General features: G+C 41.0%; 1 protein-coding gene across 1 annotated transcript in view; it reads left to right on the top strand.

Annotated features, from left to right (window-relative positions):
• LOC124607047 (nudC domain-containing protein 1) overlaps nt 1-18,742 on the top strand; it is a 126,993-nt gene that overhangs the window by 95,325 nt on the left and 12,926 nt on the right. The window contains exon 9 of the mRNA XM_047139223.1: nt 1,683-1,926. Within this exon, the coding sequence (XP_046995179.1) occupies nt 1,683-1,926 (244 nt within the window). The remainder of the gene's footprint in view (nt 1-1,682; nt 1,927-18,742) is intronic.

The following is an 18,742-nucleotide window of genomic DNA, read 5'->3' as shown; positions in this document are numbered from 1 at the left end:
AATTGGCATCCACGAAGACGAATGCCTCACCAGTATGCTGCCGATATGGTTGTACTATCACTTGGAGGATGGCATTCACCTATCGTACAGCCATTACAGCGCATTCCATGACAACCAGTGGTGTACGTCGACCCACATGATGTCACCCCAAAACAGCAGGGAACCTCCACCTTGCTGCACTTGCTGGACAGTGTGTCTTAAGACGTTCATCCTGAACGGGTTGCCTACAAAAACATCTCTGACGATCGTCTGGTTGAAGGCACATGTGACACTCATCAGTGAAGAGAACATGGTGCCAGTCCTGAGTGGTCCATTCGGCATGTTGTTGGGCCCATCTGTACTGTGCTGCATGGTGTTGTGGTTGCAAAGATGGACCTTGCCATGGACATCAGGAGTGAAGTTGGATGTCATGCAGCCTATTGTGTACAGTTTGAGTCTTAACTTGACATCCTGTGGCTGCAAGAAAAGCATTATTCAACATTGTGGCATTGCTGTCATGGTTCCTTCGAGCCATAATCCGTAGGTAGCGGTCATCCACTGCAGTAGTAGCCCTTGGGCGGCCTGAGCGAGGCATGTCATTGACAGTTCCTGTCTCTCTGTATCATCTCTATGTCTGAACAACATCACTATGGTTCACTCTGAGATGCCTGGATGCTTCCCTTGTTGAGAGCCCTTCCTGGTACAAAGTAACAGTGCAGACGCAATCTAACTGCGGTATTGACAGTCCAGGTACGGTTGAACTACAGACAACATGAGCAGTGTACCTTCTTCCTGGTGGGATGACTGGAACTGATCGGCTGTTGGACCCCCTCCGTCTAATAGGTGCTGCTTGTACATGGTTGTTTACATCTTTGGGAGGGTTTTGTGACACCTCTGAACAGTCAAAGGGACTATGTCTGTGATACAATATCCACAGTCAACATCTGTCTTCAGGAGTTCTGGGAACCAGAGTGATGCAAAACTTTTTTTGAAGTGTGTCTATCTTGAGTTCTAATCTTGAGAGTAAGATAGAAAGATTATGTTGTCGACAGAAGCATACAGTCACTTTCCCATAGCTCAGGACATGAATGGGACAGGAAATCACTATTCATACAAAGTACTTTCTGTCTTGTGGAATAGATTTGTACATGAACACATTGCTCAATTCATTCTATTGGTATTAATTAGGATTTTGCATAAATAATGTTTATAATTTATTTCACATGGCATTAACAGCATATCATTGTAAAGAAACAATACCATGTTACTGAGTCAGCATCAATTTTCTGCATGAATGCATAAGCACACAAAACCACAAACCCATTGTAACTGCTCAATACGTACCTTCACATGTTTTGTTATCTCGATGGTAACAGTATGTGCACTGAACCAAGTATGACAAATGACTAACATCAGGAAAATGAGAAAAATCATTTATATAGTACTGTTTCTTCAATGACAATATGCTCTGATTTAGTACTATAGTATGTAATTTGCATGAGGAAAATTGAAATCACTAGGATGGAGTAATTAGACCATCTTCAGATCTAAAATATAGGAGAATATTAGCTACCATTTGCACCAGCAAGTGTGTGTAAGTTTTAATGATCATGCCAATAATAATATATACAGCAAATTATAAATGGCTCAGAATAATTAGCACCGACTTCAAATAATCATATGTTTTGCATTAATGATTTTAGGTAACTTTAGGTGGTCTGCAGTGGCTATTTAGCTGTCAGCTAAAGCCGGAAAGAGCTCCAGCTATGTGCCTAAGGCATGACGTTGATGGATGTGTATGGCAGCCGTATGAACCTGGTGATAGCATTCGCGAGAAACCAGCAACATCAGATGATAAATGGCCACTAAAACATGTTGGCACTTTCTTCGCTTTGGGTTACATTCAAGCTGGAAAGTCACAACGGAAGTTTTCAGTTTGTTCTCCAGGTATTGTTCCTTTTCTGCTAGTAGCACATTAAAATAAAAATACAGTTTATCATCCACCTTATTATGTTTGTCTTGTTGGCTCCTATCAGGAAGCTTGAGTGAACAGAAACTGACCTTTCTGTATTATATGACTTTATACATAGCGATAGCCTTCTCTGTATTTTACTTTACCAGATGCTAAAAATACTCATCGAGAGAAGTGAGGCAACTGAAGTGTGTACTGATTGTACAAAAAGAACACAGGTGTTTGATATTTTAATATTTTCAAAGCATATTCTTGTTAACCATGTATTGGGGGCATATGAAAAGAAAATACTATGTATTAAAATTATCCAAGGATTAAATTTAAATGTACTTTAGAACAATAATATAAGCTACAGTATGGTGGTGTTGAAAATGTTCTGACTAAGAAGCAATATCTGTTAGTGTCAAACGAAGTAGTTGTGTTGCTGTATGCTAGGGGCACCTGCAAGTTTTCATGTCAGTAACATATTCCCCACACAGAGTGATTTGGAAATTTTGAGGACATTGTCAGCTGCTCATCATTTTCTTCTTTTGGTTTCTACAATGCACTTTTAGTATTTCGTCCATATTATAAACATAAACAAGCCAACAGTATGATTATAGTAAAAACTGTTTTTATACACGAAATTTTATTCTTTTTCCTACCATTTAACATTATTTTTGATTAGTACTGTCATAAGCCCTATTTTCTCAATTAATTGTTTCTCTGACACTAAATTTTTTTATGGATAACTTTTCTTACACATATTATTTTTGAACCTCTACCACAAGTTTCAACATGTTGTTGTTGTCTTCAGTCCTGAGACTGGTTTGATGCAGCTCTCCCTGCTACTCTATCCTGTGCAAGCTTTATCTCCCAGTACTTACTGCAACCTACATCCTTCTGAATCTGCTTAGTGTATTCATCTCTTGGACTCCCTCTACGATTGTTACCCTCCAATGCTAAATTTGTGATCCCTTGATGCCTCAGAACATGTCCTACCAACTGGTCCATTCTTCTTGTCAAGTTGTGCCACAAACTCCTCTTCTCCCCAATTCTATTCAATACCTCCTCATTAGTTATGTGATCTACCCATCTAATCTTCAGCATTCTTCTTTAGCACCACATTTCGAAAGCTTCTATTCTCTTCTTGTCTAAACTATTTATCATCCATGTTTCACTTCCATACATAGCTACACTCCATACAAATACTTTCAGAAACGCCTTCCTGACACTTAAATCTATACTCGATGTTAACAAATTTCTCTTCTTCAGAAACGCTTTCCTTGCCATTGCCAGGCTCTCTACTTCGACCATCATCAGTTATTTTGCTCCCCAAATAGCAAAACTCGTTTACTACTTTAAGTGTCTCATTTCCTAATCTAATTCCCTCAGCAGCACCTGACTTAATTTGACAACATTCCATTATCCTCGTTTTGCTTTTGTTGATGTTCATCTTATAACCTCCTTTCAAGACACTGTCCATTCCGTTCAACTGCTCTTCCAAGTCCTTTGCTGTCTCTGACAGAATTACAATGTCATCGGTGAACCTCAACGTTTTTATTTCTTCTGCTTCGACTTTAATACCTACTCCGAATTTTTCTTTGGTTTCCTTTACTGCTTGCTCAATATACAGATTGAATAACATCGGGGAGAGGCTACAACCCTGTCTCACTCCCTTCCCAACCGCTGCTTCCCTTTCATGCCCCTCAACTCTTATAACTGCCATCTGGTTTCTGTACAAATTGTAAATAGCCTTTCGCTCCCTGTATTTTACCCCTGCCACCTTTAGAATTTGAAAGAGAGCATTCCAGTCAACTTTGTCGAAAGCTTGCTCTAAGTCTACAAATGCTAGAAACATAGCTTTGCCTTTCCTTAATCTATTTTCTAAGATAAGTCGTATGGTCAGTATTGCCTCACGTGTTCCAACATTTCTGCGGAATCCAAACTGATCTTCCCCGAGGTCGGCTTCTACTAGTTTTTCCGTTCGTCTGTAAAGAATTCGCATTAGTATTTTGCAGTTGTGACTTATTAAACTGATTGTTCGGTAATTTTCACATCTGTCAACACCTGCTTTCTTTGGGATTGGAATTATTATATTCTTCTTGAAGTCTGAGGGTATTTCGCCTGTCTCATACATCTTGCTTACCAGATGGTAGAGTTTTGTCAGGACTGGCTCTCCCATGGCCGTCAGTAGTTCCAATGGAATGTTGTCTACTCCCGGGGCCTTGTTTCGACTCAGGTCTTTCAGTGCTCTGTCAAACTCTTCACGCAGTATTGTATCTCCCATTTCATCTTCATCTACATCCTCTTCCATTTCCATAATATTGTCCTCAAGTACATCACCCTTGTAAAGACCCTCTATATAGTCATTCCACCTTTCTGCTTTCCCTTCTTTGCTTAGAACTGGGTTTCCATCTGAGCTCTTGATATTCATGCAAGTGGTTCTCTTTTCTCCAAAGGTCTCTTTAATTTTCCTGTAGGCAGTATCTATCTTACCCCTAGTGAGACAAGCCTCTACATCCTTACATTTGTCCTCTAGCCATCCCTGCTTAGCCATTTTGCACTTCCTGTCGATCTCATTTTTGAGACGTTTGTATTCCTTTTTGCCTTCTTCATTTACTGCATTTTTATATTTTCTCCTTTCATCAATTAAATTCAATATTTCTTCTGTTACCCAAGGATTTCTACTAGCCCTTATCTTTTTACCTACTTGATCCTCTGCTGCCTTCACTACTTCATCCCTCAGAACTACCCATTCTTCTTCTACTGTATTTCTTTCCTCCATTCCTGTCAATTGTTCCCTTATGCTCTCCCTGAAACTCTGTACAACCCCTGGTTCATTCAGTTTACCCAGGTCCCATCTCCTTAAATTCCCACCTTTTTGCAGTTTCTTCAGCTTTAATCTACAGCTCACAACCAATAGATTGTGGTCAAAGTCCACATCTGCCCCTGGAAATGTCTTACAATTTAAAACCTGGTTCCTAAATCTCTGTCTTACCATTATATAATCTATCTGATACCTTCTAGTGTCTCCAGGATTCTTCCATGTATACAACCTTCTTTTATGATTCTTGAACCAAGTGTTAGCTATGATTAAGTTATGCTCTGTGCAAAATTCTACCAGACGGCTTCCTCTTTCATTTCTCTCCCCCAATCCGTATTCACCCACTATGTTTCCTTCTTTCCCTTTTCCTACTCTCGAATTCTAGTCACCCATGACTATTAAATTTTCGTCTCCCTTCACTACCTGAATAATTTCTTTTATTTTATCAGTCATTTCATCAATTTCTTCATGTGCAGAGCCAGGTGGCGTATAAACTTGTACTACTGTAGTAGGCATGGGCTTCGTGTCTATCTTGGCCACAATAGTGCGTTCACTATGCTGTCTGTGGTAGCTTACCCGTACTCCTATTTTTTAATTCATTATTAAACCTACTCCTGCATTACTCCTATCTGATTTTTTAATTATAACCCAGAATTCACCTGACCAAAAGTCTTGTTCCTCCTGCCACCGAACTTCACTAATTCCCACTATATCTAACTTAAACCTATCCATTTCCCTTTTTAAATTTTCTAACCTACCTGCCCGATTAAGGGATCTGACATTCCACGCTCCGATCCGTAGTACGCCAGTTTTCTTTCTCCTGATAACGACGTCCTCTTTAGTAGTCCCTGCTCGGAGATCCGAATGGGGGACTGTTTTACCTCCGGAATATTTTACCCAAGAGGACGCCATCATCATTTAACCATACAGTAAAGCTGCATGCCCTCAGGAAAAATTACGGCTGTAGTTTCCCCTTGCTTTCAGCCGTTCGCAGTACCAGCACAGCAAGACTGTTTTGATTAGTGTTAAAAGGCCAGATCAGTCAATCATCCAGACTGTTGCCCCTGCAACTACTGAAAAGGCTGCTGCCCCTCTTCAGGAACCACACGTTTGTCTGGCCTCTCAACAGATACCCCTCCGTTGTGGTTGCACCTACAGTACGGCCATCTGTATCGCTGAGGCACGCAAGCCTCCCCACCAACGGCAAGGTCCATGGTTCATGGGGGTAGGAGTTTCAACATAATTTTCAAATTAATTTATGTGGAAACTACTTTGTGCTCCTGCCTATGCACAACTTCTAGATAAAGCATAAAATAAAACTGTACAGTTTATTTCTGAATCTAAATCACTTTCTGTTCGGCAAGTAATATAGGTGGTGTTTCAAAGATGTTTCTGCAGTGTTTCATTGTCTGACTATTCCAAAGACCAATAATTTGTTTGAATCTGTTGTTCCTTTGAAGGGCAAGTCATGTGATGCATAAAACAATGTGCAAGAAAAATTGATTTCAGCAAAGTGTGATTAGTTTATACTAATTTTTTTAGAGTGTACTTTAGACATTCAACAAAGTCCACGTCATGTCTACTCTCACAGGATACTTTATGTCTGATTTATAGATGTATGTCTGCTTCTGCAGGACAATACTTACATTGTCCTCTGTGGACTGTTGCCAAAACATGTCTGTCACAGATGTATGTTATAAATACCTGTTCTGATCGAAGCCCTGAGAAACTCACACCTTTGTGTCTCGTAATGTGAACACCCAAGCATCACATAGTTGACATCTATAGTCTCCGTTGCGTGTACATCACAGTATGGAGATGACCGCAAGTTCATCACATAAACATGTAAACGGTGAAGGATAACAGCCTTGATCCACTTGGATATGCGTTACAGCAGTGATGACATCTACATACCTTTATTCATGAAAATCAGGAATGGTCAGCTGTATTGCAGCATAATGTCCGTGCAAATAGTGAGGAGGGGGGGGGGGGGGGGGGAGGGATCGCTGTTTATATGTCTCCACACGAGCCCTAATTTCTCTTATCTTGTCTTTGCATTCCTTATGCATAATGTAAGTTGGTGGCAGTATAATAGTTCTCCAGTTATCTTCAAATGCTGGTTCTCAAAATTTTCTCAATAATGTTCTGTGAAAAGAATGTTTTCATTCCAGGAAATCCAATTTGAGTCCACGAAGCATCTCTGTAACATTCACGCATTGATCAAACCTACCAGTAAGAAATCTAGTGGCTTGCCTCTGAATTGCGTCAATATCTTCCTTTAAACGGATCTGGTGAGGATCCCAAACATTTGAGCAGTGCTCAGGAATATGTGGTTTCCTCTATAAAGGTGTATGTGGTTTCCTCTATAGATGGACTAAAATTTCCCAAAATTCTGTCAATGAATTGAAGTTGATCATTCATTGTACTTACAGCTGGCCATGTGTTCATTCCATTTCATTATGCCTATATGTTTAATCGATGTGACTGTGTAAAGCAGCATACTACTAATGTTGTATCTGAACAGTTTTCATTTTTTGCATAACTTACTTTTTTCTACATTTAGAGCGAGCTGCCATTCATCGCACAGACTATAAATTTTGCCTGCATCCTCCAGCATTCACTCAACAATGATTCTGTGCCATACAACACAGCATAAAACCCTGTTTGTCAGATAATTTATGTATATATAGAATAAGAGTGTTCTCATCATACTCCTGTTGATACCCTCGTATCTGGTGGACACGTCGTCAAAGACAGCATACTTGGATCTATTACATAAGAAGCCTTTGAGCCACCTGCATATCTGGGAACCTAATTCATATGCGGGGACATTTGATAAGTCTGCAGTGGAGCCTGTGTCAAAAGCTTGCCAGAAATGTGGGAATATGGAATCTGCTTGTTGACCTTCATCCATGGTTTGCTGGATGTCATGAGAAAAGCACAAGGTGAGTTTCGCTCGAGTGATTCTTTCCAAATCCATGCAAATTTATGGACAGAAGTTTTTCCATCTTTAGGGAGTTTATTATGTTCAAGAATTCTGCAGTAAACTGATGTTAATGATATTGATCTTCAATTTTGTGGGTCTATTGTCTTACCCTCCCTGTATACAGGAATCACCTATGCCCTTTATTTCCAGTTACTGAGAACTTTGTGCTGGGTGAGGATTCGTGATAAATGCAGTATAGAGTTGGGGTTGATTTGGGGGAAGAGACCAAACTGCTTGGTCATCGGTTTCATGGGATTAGTGAAGGATGCAGAAGGAAATTGCCATGCCCTTTCAAAGGAACCATCCCAGCATTTGCCTGAAGCGATTCAGGGAAATCATGGGAAACCTAAACCAGGATGGCCAGGCATGGGATTGAACAGTCATCCTCCTGAATGCGAGTCCAGTGTGCTAACCGCTGCGCCACCTCCCTCGGTAATGCAGTATAGATAAGGGGCCAATGCTGAAAACCTAATTGAGATTCCATCTAGACCTAACAAATTATTTGTTTTTAACTCTTTCAGTTCCTTCTCTACACCAGGGATGCCTATTATTATGTCCTCCATATGGGAATCTGCTGCAATAGTCACACTACACTACATTTGCATGATCCTTCTGTGTGAATGATTTAATAAATTCACAGATTTAAAATTAGCTTAGCAATTTTTACTTGGGACCAGAATTTTCTCGAGTTCTGTGCAAGTTCTTGTGCTAAGGTATGATTGTAGAAGTCCTTGCATGTTTCGCACATTGATCTTTTTACAGCAAGTGATTTTCTACTAACTTGTGCCTGTTGTCAATTGTGTGTTATTTTTTGAACTGAGAGTTCCTCAGCATTTTCCAATGACAGTAGGTCATTCTCATCATTAATCCACGTACTTGGCACATATTTCTCCAGACTGTAATTTACAGTAAGTTTAAATTTTGCTCATAATTACTCTAAGTCCATCAATTGGAACTAAATTATGTCCATTCATTGTCTATGGGGGATGCTGAAAACTGCTTATTTGCTCTTTCTATCAAGCGTACTCTCCTAGTTTTTTTTATGGATTCATCAATTTCAGTAACCATCTTTGCTATGATAAAATGATATCCCAGTCTTTATACTGATAGACCAAGCTAGATGGCACAGTGGTTAGCACTCTCTTCTTGAATTCAGGATGACAACAGTTCAAATTGATTGTAATTCAGGTTTTCTGTGATTTCCATAAGTCACTCCAGGCAAATACTCTGATTATTCCTTTGTGTGGGCTCAGCCAAATTTATTCACTATCCTTGCAACAATCAGAGTTTGTGCTGTGTCTCTAATGACCTCATTGTTGATGGGACATTAAACGCTAATCTTCCCTACTATTGTACTGTTGCTGTTGATAAGGTCAGGTCTGTTGGAAGCTTCACCATCTAAAATACAGTGATCTGCTAAACTTGAGAAGGACGAGATAGAAGAAGTAACATAACACATTTCCTACAAGGTGGAAATGAATGAAAGTATGGGAGCCTCCCAGCTGTGCACAGCCTGATATCAGCATGACTGTAGTGCCAAGAAGTGGTCTGGCCATGTAACATGAGGCAGTTGAAAAAACTGGAAAAAACATCATGCGTGTCAGTCAGCAAGCAGTTAAAGTGTACTGTTACCATATTGCCTTAGAGACAACATTTGGATAACTTCACATGAAAAAGAATGAACAGGAAACTGGAAGAAGAATGAAACGTGATGAGTGTAGCTCAGGAGTTTGGTATTGCTCACAGCATTGTATTACATGCACGGAAAGTGTTACAAACCACAGGCACTGTTACCTGAAGGAGAGGAGGTGGTCAAACACAGTCAGCTACAGCAGCACATGACTGCTCCAGAGTGCAACAGCCAAGAAAGGACCCATGTCAAGCAGTGGGAGTGATTGCAACCACATTTAACAGGACTGCAAGGTACGGAATCTCATGCTTCACAGTGGCACGGTGGTTGCCTGCAGGTGACCTCTCTGCCTGACAACCAGTATGTTTTATTCCATTATCACCCACACATTGGAGGCACTGTTTGTGATGGTTCTAAGAGTGCAGGAAGTGGATCAACGAAGAGTGGGTTCACATGATTTTTTTTCGGCTGAGAGCAGATTCAGTTGGGTAGTGATTCTGGAAGTACCCTCATATGGTGAGGGGTGAGAACACAAAACACCTAGGAACATGGTTGATAAAACCACTGCCACTCTCTATATACATGAATGATTTGGCAGACAGGGTGGGCAGCAATCTGCGGTTCTTTGCTGCTGATGTTGTGGTGTACGGTAAGGTGTCGAGGTTGATGACTGCTAGGAAGGTACAAGACTATTTAGACAAAATTTCCAGTTGGTTTGATAAATGGCAGTTAGCCCTAAATGTGGAAAAATGTAAGTTAATGCAGATGAGTAGGAAGATCAAACCTGTAATGTGCGGATACAGTATTGGTAGTGTCCTGTTTGAAACATTCAAGTTGTTTAAATATCTTGGCATAACGTTGCAAAGCAATATGAGATGTAACGAGCATGTGAGAACTGTGATAGCGAAGGCAAATGATCGACTTCAATTTATTGGGAGAATTATAGGAACCTTGCCCTTGAACACTACCTCTCCCAATCAACAAAAACCTCGTTTCTTATCACACTTACCAACTTCATCCTCACCCATAATTACTTCACTTTTGAAGGCCAGACCTACAAACAAATCAGGGGAACTGCCGTGGGAACCAGGATGGCTCCGTACTGTGCCAACCTCTTTATGGGCCGCATGGAAGAGGCTTTCCTGAAGACCCAACAGCTGCTTCCCCTGGCATGGTATAGGTTTATAGATGACATCTTTGTGGTCTGGACTCACGGTGAAGAAACACTCCTTAATTTCCTCCATAACCTCAACTCGTTTTCGAATCTGAATTTCACCTGGTCCTTCTCCAAAACCTAAGCCACCTTCCTGGATGTTGACCTTCAACTTGTTGAAGCTCACATCCACACCTCTGTCCACATCAAATCCACAAACAAACAACAGTACCTTCACTTTGATAGCTGCCATTCATTCCACATCAAACGCTCCCTTCCCTACAGCCTAGGTATTCGTGACAAACGTATCTGCTCCAGTGACGAATCCCTCAACAATTACACCAATAACCTGACCAGTGCTTTCTTCTCCCGCAACTATCTGCAGACCTTGTCCACTAACAGATCTCCCGAGCAATACATTCCTCCCCGTCCAGCACTAATGTTCCTACCCCCAGACCACACAGAAGCATCCCCCTTGTCACCCAATATTATCCTGGCCTCGAATACATCAACAAATTACTCCGCCAGGGATATGACTTTCTCAAGTCAAGCCCTGAAATGAGATCATCCCTTGACAATATTCTCCCCACACCACCCAGAGTTGCCTTTCGTCGCCCCCCTAGCCTCCATAACATCCTTGTCAAACCCTACAATATTCCCAGACCACCTTCTCCACCCAGTGATTCCTACCCCTGTAACCAAACCCGCTGCAAAACCTGCCCCATGCATCCCCCCACAACCACCTACTCCAGCCCCACTACTGGTAAAACATACACAATTCAAGGCAGTGCCACATGTGAAACAACACGTCATTTATCAGCTGACATGCCTGCACTGCGCAGCCTTTTACATTGATATGACAACAACTAAATTGGCTGAGCTCATGAACGAGCACAGACGAACTGTCCCCCTAGGAGGTACCCAGTAGCAGAGCATGCCCTCCAGCATAATTCTAGTTACCTGGGAGCCTGCTACACCGTACGTGCCATTTGGCTTCTCACACCCAACAGCAGTCCCTCGGAACTGCGGAGATGGGAACTTGCACTCCAACACATCCTTTCAGCTCGCCATCCCCCTGGATGGAACCTACGTTAACCAACCTCACTCCCATTTACTCTTCATTCTTCTCTTTCCCTTTCCTCTTTAGCCATTCACGCATCTTTTCATCCTACATAGTTGTGTTTATCTTTATACTATATATCTCTTCACTTCTGTATGCATCCTCTTTGGTTTGAAGCTGGCACAGTACTTACAGTAGAATATCTTTGGCTTCCCTCTGACACCCATGCCTCCATCTTTGCTACCCTCCCTGTTTACCTTTCCCCTGTTGCTTCATAATCTGGGTTCCGAGTAACTGAATCCACTTTCCCTTCTTCCCTTTTTTTCCCCCTCTCCCCTCCCTGTCGAAGGAACAAAGCTAGAATAAAAATTTTCTGTTCTGTTTTGTGTATCTATCGGCTGTAATGAGCTGAGGTAAGTACTGGCCAGCCCCTGTATCTCTTTGTTGGAATTATAGGAAAGAATGGTTCATATGAAAACGAGAATTCATATAGGATGCTGGTGCAAGCTATTCCTGAGTACTGCTTGAGTGTTTGGGAACCTTACCAGGTCGGATTGAAGGAAGACGTTGAAGAAATTCAGAGGCGGGCTGCTAGATTTGTTACTGGTAGGTTCAAACAACACGTGTTACAGAGATGCTTCAGGAACTCAAATGGGAATCTCTGGAGTGAAAATGATGTTCTTTTTGAGAAACTCTACTGCAAAAGCTAGAGAACTGTCGTGTGTAGCTGACTGCTGAGTGATTATACTGCCGCCAACATATATTGCATGTAAGGACTGTGAAGATAAGGAGGCATATAGACGGTCGTTTTTCCCTCGCTCTGTTAGCGATTGGAACAGGAAAGGAAATGAGTAGTGGTGGTACAGATTACCTCCAGCCATGCACAGTATGGTAGCTTGTGGAGTATCTATGTAGATGTAGATGATGATTGTTTTGGTGGTCTGGGTCTTGAGGTGTGAGGAGACACAAGTTGCATGGGTATCTGACCTCAAAATCTTTTAATATGGTACACTTACCAGTGAAGGTTATTGTGATACTGTATTCCCCCCCCCCCCCCCCCCCCCCCCACTTGCATTTTTTTCAGGGGTGCATTCAACTCTGATTCCATTTTTATGAACATGCAAGTTTTCTTTATGGGCAGCCTGAATTTTTTGTCAATTTCTGCTGTGACTTACTAGGGGCTGCATCTGCATACAATTTTAACATACATTCATCACAATCAAGGTAGCTGTTTTTATAAGTATTACTGGGAGTTCAACGCTGGTTCAAATTAGAATGTCCCTTAGTGATGACCGGTAATTATCTAAGATTATTGATGGCTCTTAACATTCATTGCATTTGATGATGCCTGGATATGTGCCTTATAGATCATTGGGAGGTCGTGTTGGTTTAATGGCTTAATGTAATTCAGTCACATTTAATGTGAAAATTTGACTAATTACCATGAAACCAGCTGTATTTTGATTCCACAATAAATGAGGATTAGCAAAATTCCGAAACAATTTTTTTAACCGTCCGTTTTTATGGATGTCAGTGTGCGACCACATCATACAGCGCAGGTGTAGGAGCTCTTGGAATGAGAGGACATACAGTGAATTGACTGGCTCACCCATTACCCCGATGTAAATCCTATCGAGCATGTGTGGAATGTGTTGGGTAGATGTATTGCAGCATGTCCACGTGCACCAACAATCATCCAGCACTTACTCTTTGTGCTGGTTTAGGAATGGGACACACTACTACAAGAACTGTTTACCAACTTTCTGATCAGAATGGGGGAAGATTACAGAATGGACTGACCTCCTTGTTCCTACAACTTAAATCCCACCAAGAATGTGGGGGGTGCATTGTAGTACATGCACATGCTCCATCGACTATCCAGCTGTTGGCTGTGGCACATGGAATGCCCTTCCACAAGAACTCCTTACCAACCTTATGGCCAGCATGGCAGCACGTTACAGAGCATGCATAGCCAACTGTGGTGATCACCCACCCTATTAGAACCTGTTCCACCTTTTGTAATGACTGAGGGACCATCATAAATCACTGTGACTTCCTTGTAATTATAGCATTTGAATAAATGTTTCATTTCTGTGTGTCTCATTTCTTTTAGTTACTTCATGTACCTTACTGTAGCATTTATTTGTATGTATGCTTAAAGTATCATTGAGCTTCGTTACATGACAGTGACACTTCACTTGAAAGTTACTTTTGTTCTTAAGTTTTGCTTGCCACTGCATTTCCATTGCGTGTGGGCTGTCAAACTAGCTGCTCAAGACAGATTCAGAAAACGTTTTCAAAACTGCTTCACAAGGCTGGCTGTCTGTACTACCTGCAGGAACCATAGATGTCCCAGTCTGTATTTGGTAGTCTAAAATCGCCTCCAGTTACCGAGCATAGGTTTTTTTGGATGATTCTAAAAGTGTCATCGTGTAATTGGGTGGTCAGTAAAAAGTCATATAATTAACTTGAGTTCACCCAGGCCAATTATTCATGCCCAGGTAACTTTACAGTTAGACTCAAGTTCCCACTTTGATAGACACAATGTTTTTGTTGACTGCGATGAACACTCCCCTTCTACGACATTTAATCTGTCTTTCCAATATACGTTCCCTGCCATAATACTTTGGAGCTTTCTACTTTGGGTTTCAGCTATCTCTCAGTTCTGTGAATAATTTGAATGTGACAACTTTCCTGGAGGGCAGTAATTTCAGGAACTTTGTTACGAAACTTTGACAGTTTACTGATAAAATTTTGGCAGTTGAAGTGTGACTTTGCATGCAGTCAGTTTGTTCTCTGCATATCAACTGGTGAGTGTTTTATCAGAGGATCCCAAACTCCAGCCTAGCCTAAAAAACCCCAATGTGTACTTCATAATTAGTGTTACCCGAGTAGCTGCTTTCTTTGTGTAGTGCATCCCTGAGCTATCAGAGGGAGTCCTACAAATCTTCACCCCCAATGCAGATCTGGAAATCTGCAGTCAAGACAGTCACAGAATCGATGGTGTCTTTGGTTGGACTCTCCATTTGGCTCCAAACAAAAGGATCTCCAATCCACTGAGAGAATAATGCTGCAAATTGGGAGCTCAGCTTGCACCTGCAATGAGATCAGCAGTCTTCACTTCTTCTGTCAGTCACCTATACAGACTGATGATGGCCTCAGAATCCAAGTGACAGATGTCATTGGTACTGATGTGAGCCACAACTTGCGTACAACTACACCTTGCGCTCTCGACAGTATTAGGCAGGGTCTCCTCCACGTCTCAGATGAGGCTGCCCAGCAAACATTCTGAGAGCACATTGTATTTCTTTCCAGCGCTGCACACTATTTCCATAAAGGGCTCCATAATGTGCGTAACATTGCAGCTTCTGATACCTAATACCCCTTCCCTTGTGTGCCTGTTTCGATCCTGCAGTAGTAGCAGCCACCTGTCCACCCACAGGTGACGCCGGATGGTCTACTTCCACCCTGACTTTCCATTTCAGGCAAAGCAAATGCATTGGCACCTGCCACTCGCCTTTCAGTGAGGGCGGAAACCCACATCAGCTATGTTGTGAGATGCCTCAGCAGCAGAGCCTGTGGACGAAACAAGCAATACCTAAAGTTTCTCATTTGATGCATAAGTTTCTCCACCACTGTTGCTGCCTGAGGCAGCAGCCTGAAGGTGGCTTGCTGCAGCCAAAAGTATATTCAGCTATTTGTGAACAGCAGCCGGCTCACGTCTATGATCATTCTCAAAAGACTAGTTTCTTTACAGCAGCAATGAAATCTTTCGGTGTAAGACAAGTGTAGTGAGCTCAGCCATCACTAACACTTTGTTTTGCCATGCGTCCACCAACTTATTGTATGAGGATACCAGAGGGGCTCCTGATACATAACTGGGCATGTTTGTTGGCTTTCACTATAGTAGATTAACTTAATTACATCAAGCACATGGCCATTTATGTTGAAGTCCTGTTGCTGTTTTTCTAGGTTTTCAGGGCACTCCCTGAACCAGTGACAATATGAATGTGGTGGAACTGATTTGCCTTGTATCTAAGGACCTCCTTAATCACAATAACTTCAGCAATGAAGATGTTGGCTTCCATTGGAAACTGAAACATAGCCCAAGATAGTGGATCATCACAGAAGCAAGCAAAGCCAGTGCCCACTCTTGTTTTGGAGCTGTCAGTGAATATTTTGGCTGATGATGGCCATGTTGACGCAATCAGATGGGAGATACCAGAAGTAGTTAATGACTGATCCGAGCCTTTGCATGGAAAAGCACAAACAACTTAGAAAGCACACCTTTACTCTATTCATTATATTTTTACAACTCATTGTTGGCTATGGAAAAACTGAGAGTTAATTTCATTAACTGCCGACATCACTTTCATGCTATACCGGTCAGCTTTGTGACTGTAAGTTGTAGAGATGTTTAAGCTCAGATGTAGTGATTATATGCAGTAGTGATTATAAAACTAACTAAATAAAGGATATTGTGCAACAGTTAGTCAAGGAGTGTCACCCACTGTAATATCATAAAGGTTTTCAGTAGTTCAAAAGATGACAACTTCCTGTCTCTATCCACAAGTACCAATCAGTTGCCACAAATTAACACCACTTCAGCAAATGAAAAGAAATGACACAATATGCCACTTTAAGTGAGTGCCTGAAGTTGTTAACCATTACTATAATTCCGAAGAAGAAAGCTTTATTGTTGAGTGTTTTGTTGTGCAGCTGTTTTGTTACACCAATAGCTCATTGGGAGGTGCACATCTAGTGATGTGGGAACTGGGAGGATGACTTTTTCATTCCATAGGAAGGCAACATTTCCAAGAAGGAAGTCTCACCATAGATATCCTCCTTAATGAGAGAAGTGTGTGCTGGATAAGAGGATTAAAAATGGACAATTCACATCATGGATTTTTGAGTTTAAATTTGTCATCAGTTGAAAAGAAATTGCTTTACCGGTTTTGACGAATCAATTTGTCATCATCAGAAGCCCACAAAATTAGGGATATTATAAATCTTTAGACCTTGGCTACACATTTACGTGAGGTATGAAAGGAATATTGCAGAAACTTACTTAGTTTATCAGACAGTTAATATATTCTTCATAAACGGATAATTCCATGTTATGTTCAGAAATTTATGTATTGCATGTGATTAACACTGTGTGACAATTTAGATTAACTAAATCACTTCTATCTATCTATCTGTTGTGCATATATATCCGTGTGTGTGTGTGTGTGTGTGTGTGTGTCTGTGTCTGTGTCTGTCTGAAGAAACATGGCCATAATTGTAATATATGAAAGGGATGGGATAATTTTCGCATTGTATGAGAGATGATATGCAATCAATATGGTCTGTTTTTTTAAATGCCAGTTTATCATTCAGCAAATCCTTTGAATTTAGGTGATAATGCTTATATATTTCAAATTCTTCTAAAATAACAACAAAAACAATCAATTATTGATAAAATTATTTAATTGGATGGATAAAAAATCTACTCGACAAGTGGCAGCAGAACACACACTTAAGACTGTTGTGATTGGCAAGCTTTGGAGCCAGTGGCTCCTTCTTCAGGCAGAAGGGTTGCAGGGGAAGGAAGAAGGGTGAAGGGTGAAGGAAAAGAACTGGGGAGGTCTAGGAAAAGGGGTAGATTTTGGAAAAGTCACCCAGAACCGCAAGTCAGAGGAGATTTACCGTACAGGATGAAAAGGAAAGACCTCTCCAGTCCTCTTCCTTCACCCTTCTTCCTTCCCCTTCAACCCTTCCGCCTGAAGGAGGAGCCACTGGCTCCTGAAAGCTTGCCAGTCACAACAGTCTTTTGTGTGTTTGTGTTCTGCCGCCGCTTGGTGAGTGGATCTTTTATGTATCCAATTAAAAATTTTTTTCTAAAAGGTTAATTTTGTATCTTTTATCAGTTGTATGTAAAATTTCCATGTTAAGCAAGGATGGGGGAACACAGTGTGTTTCTCTGTTATGAGGTGTTCAGCAGAAGTTGACTAATACGAATTCTCGCCATCTTTGTTGGGAAAGTCCTCATGAAAGCGGGTCTTAAATACCCTCACTGTCTGTCCTGTATAAAAACTCAGACATATAGTACATTTATATACTCCAGATTTGAAATATTTGTCAGTTGAGGGGTTCTCATTACGTATAAAGAACAACTTGGCGGCAAAGGACACACTGATGTCATGTTTTGTTAAATAAACTGGCTACATGATCTGAAATGTTACCTAGAAATGGAATTGTAGAGTATTTCTTAACAGTAAAGCCATTTTTATGACTTGTAAAGGAATTTATATTCTTGTTTGTCTTCATTATTTTAATGTTTTTGTACGAGGCTTGCTCCGTATCCAGTATTGACCACTATATATTTTAAGTTATTAAGTTCTGTAGCAATAGCAGAAAGGATTAGGGCACCTCATTGATACGATTCATAGAAAAAAAATGATAATTTGTGCTTAAAGGGATGAGAAGAAGAGGCATGAATGAGGATACCTGTTGCGGTAGCTTTCCCGTAAATATCAGAGTTAATTTTTCCATGTACTAAACATAGTTTCAGGTCCAGAAAACTCAGTTCTTTATGTTGATTTTGTATTTCATATGTACATTTTCTTTTAGGATGGAAGTAGTTCATTTTCTGAAAATTAAAGCCAGGAATAAAATAATACATCAAGGTTTAACAACAAAATTTGGAAAACGCTGAGTAAACAGAGATGAGAGCATTATCAGTTCAAGAATGAACATGGAAATCTCGACAGGAAAAGTTCACGGAAATTCGTGTCTCTGTATAAAGAATGACGCACCATTCATATCAAGTTAGCAAAAGATCTTGCTGAGAACCCAAGGGGGGTGGGGGGGTGGGTGGGGGGGAACTGAAGTTTTAAATTTTGCATTTAAAAAAATCATTCTAGAAGAGGAATATACAGACATATCATTGAAACTTCCTGGCAGATTAAAACTGTGTGCCCGACCGAGACTCGAACTCGGGACCTTTGCCTTTCGCGGGCAAGTGCTCTACCATCTGAGCTACCGAAGCACGGAGGTCATAGAAATTGGTATCCCTAACACTAAGAACTAATGGTAGAAGAGTTTTCTAAATTGTTGTAGCTGCGTTGGGAAAGTACCAGAGCTCCAAGTACTAATAGAAAGCACTGATGCTCAA

This window comes from Schistocerca americana, chromosome 3, assembly GCF_021461395.2.
Source record: "Schistocerca americana isolate TAMUIC-IGC-003095 chromosome 3, iqSchAmer2.1, whole genome shotgun sequence".
Lineage (NCBI taxonomy): Eukaryota > Metazoa > Arthropoda > Insecta > Orthoptera > Acrididae > Schistocerca > Schistocerca americana.
Note: the sequence above shows the minus strand (reverse complement) of the source record. Positions and strands in the feature narration are given on the sequence as shown.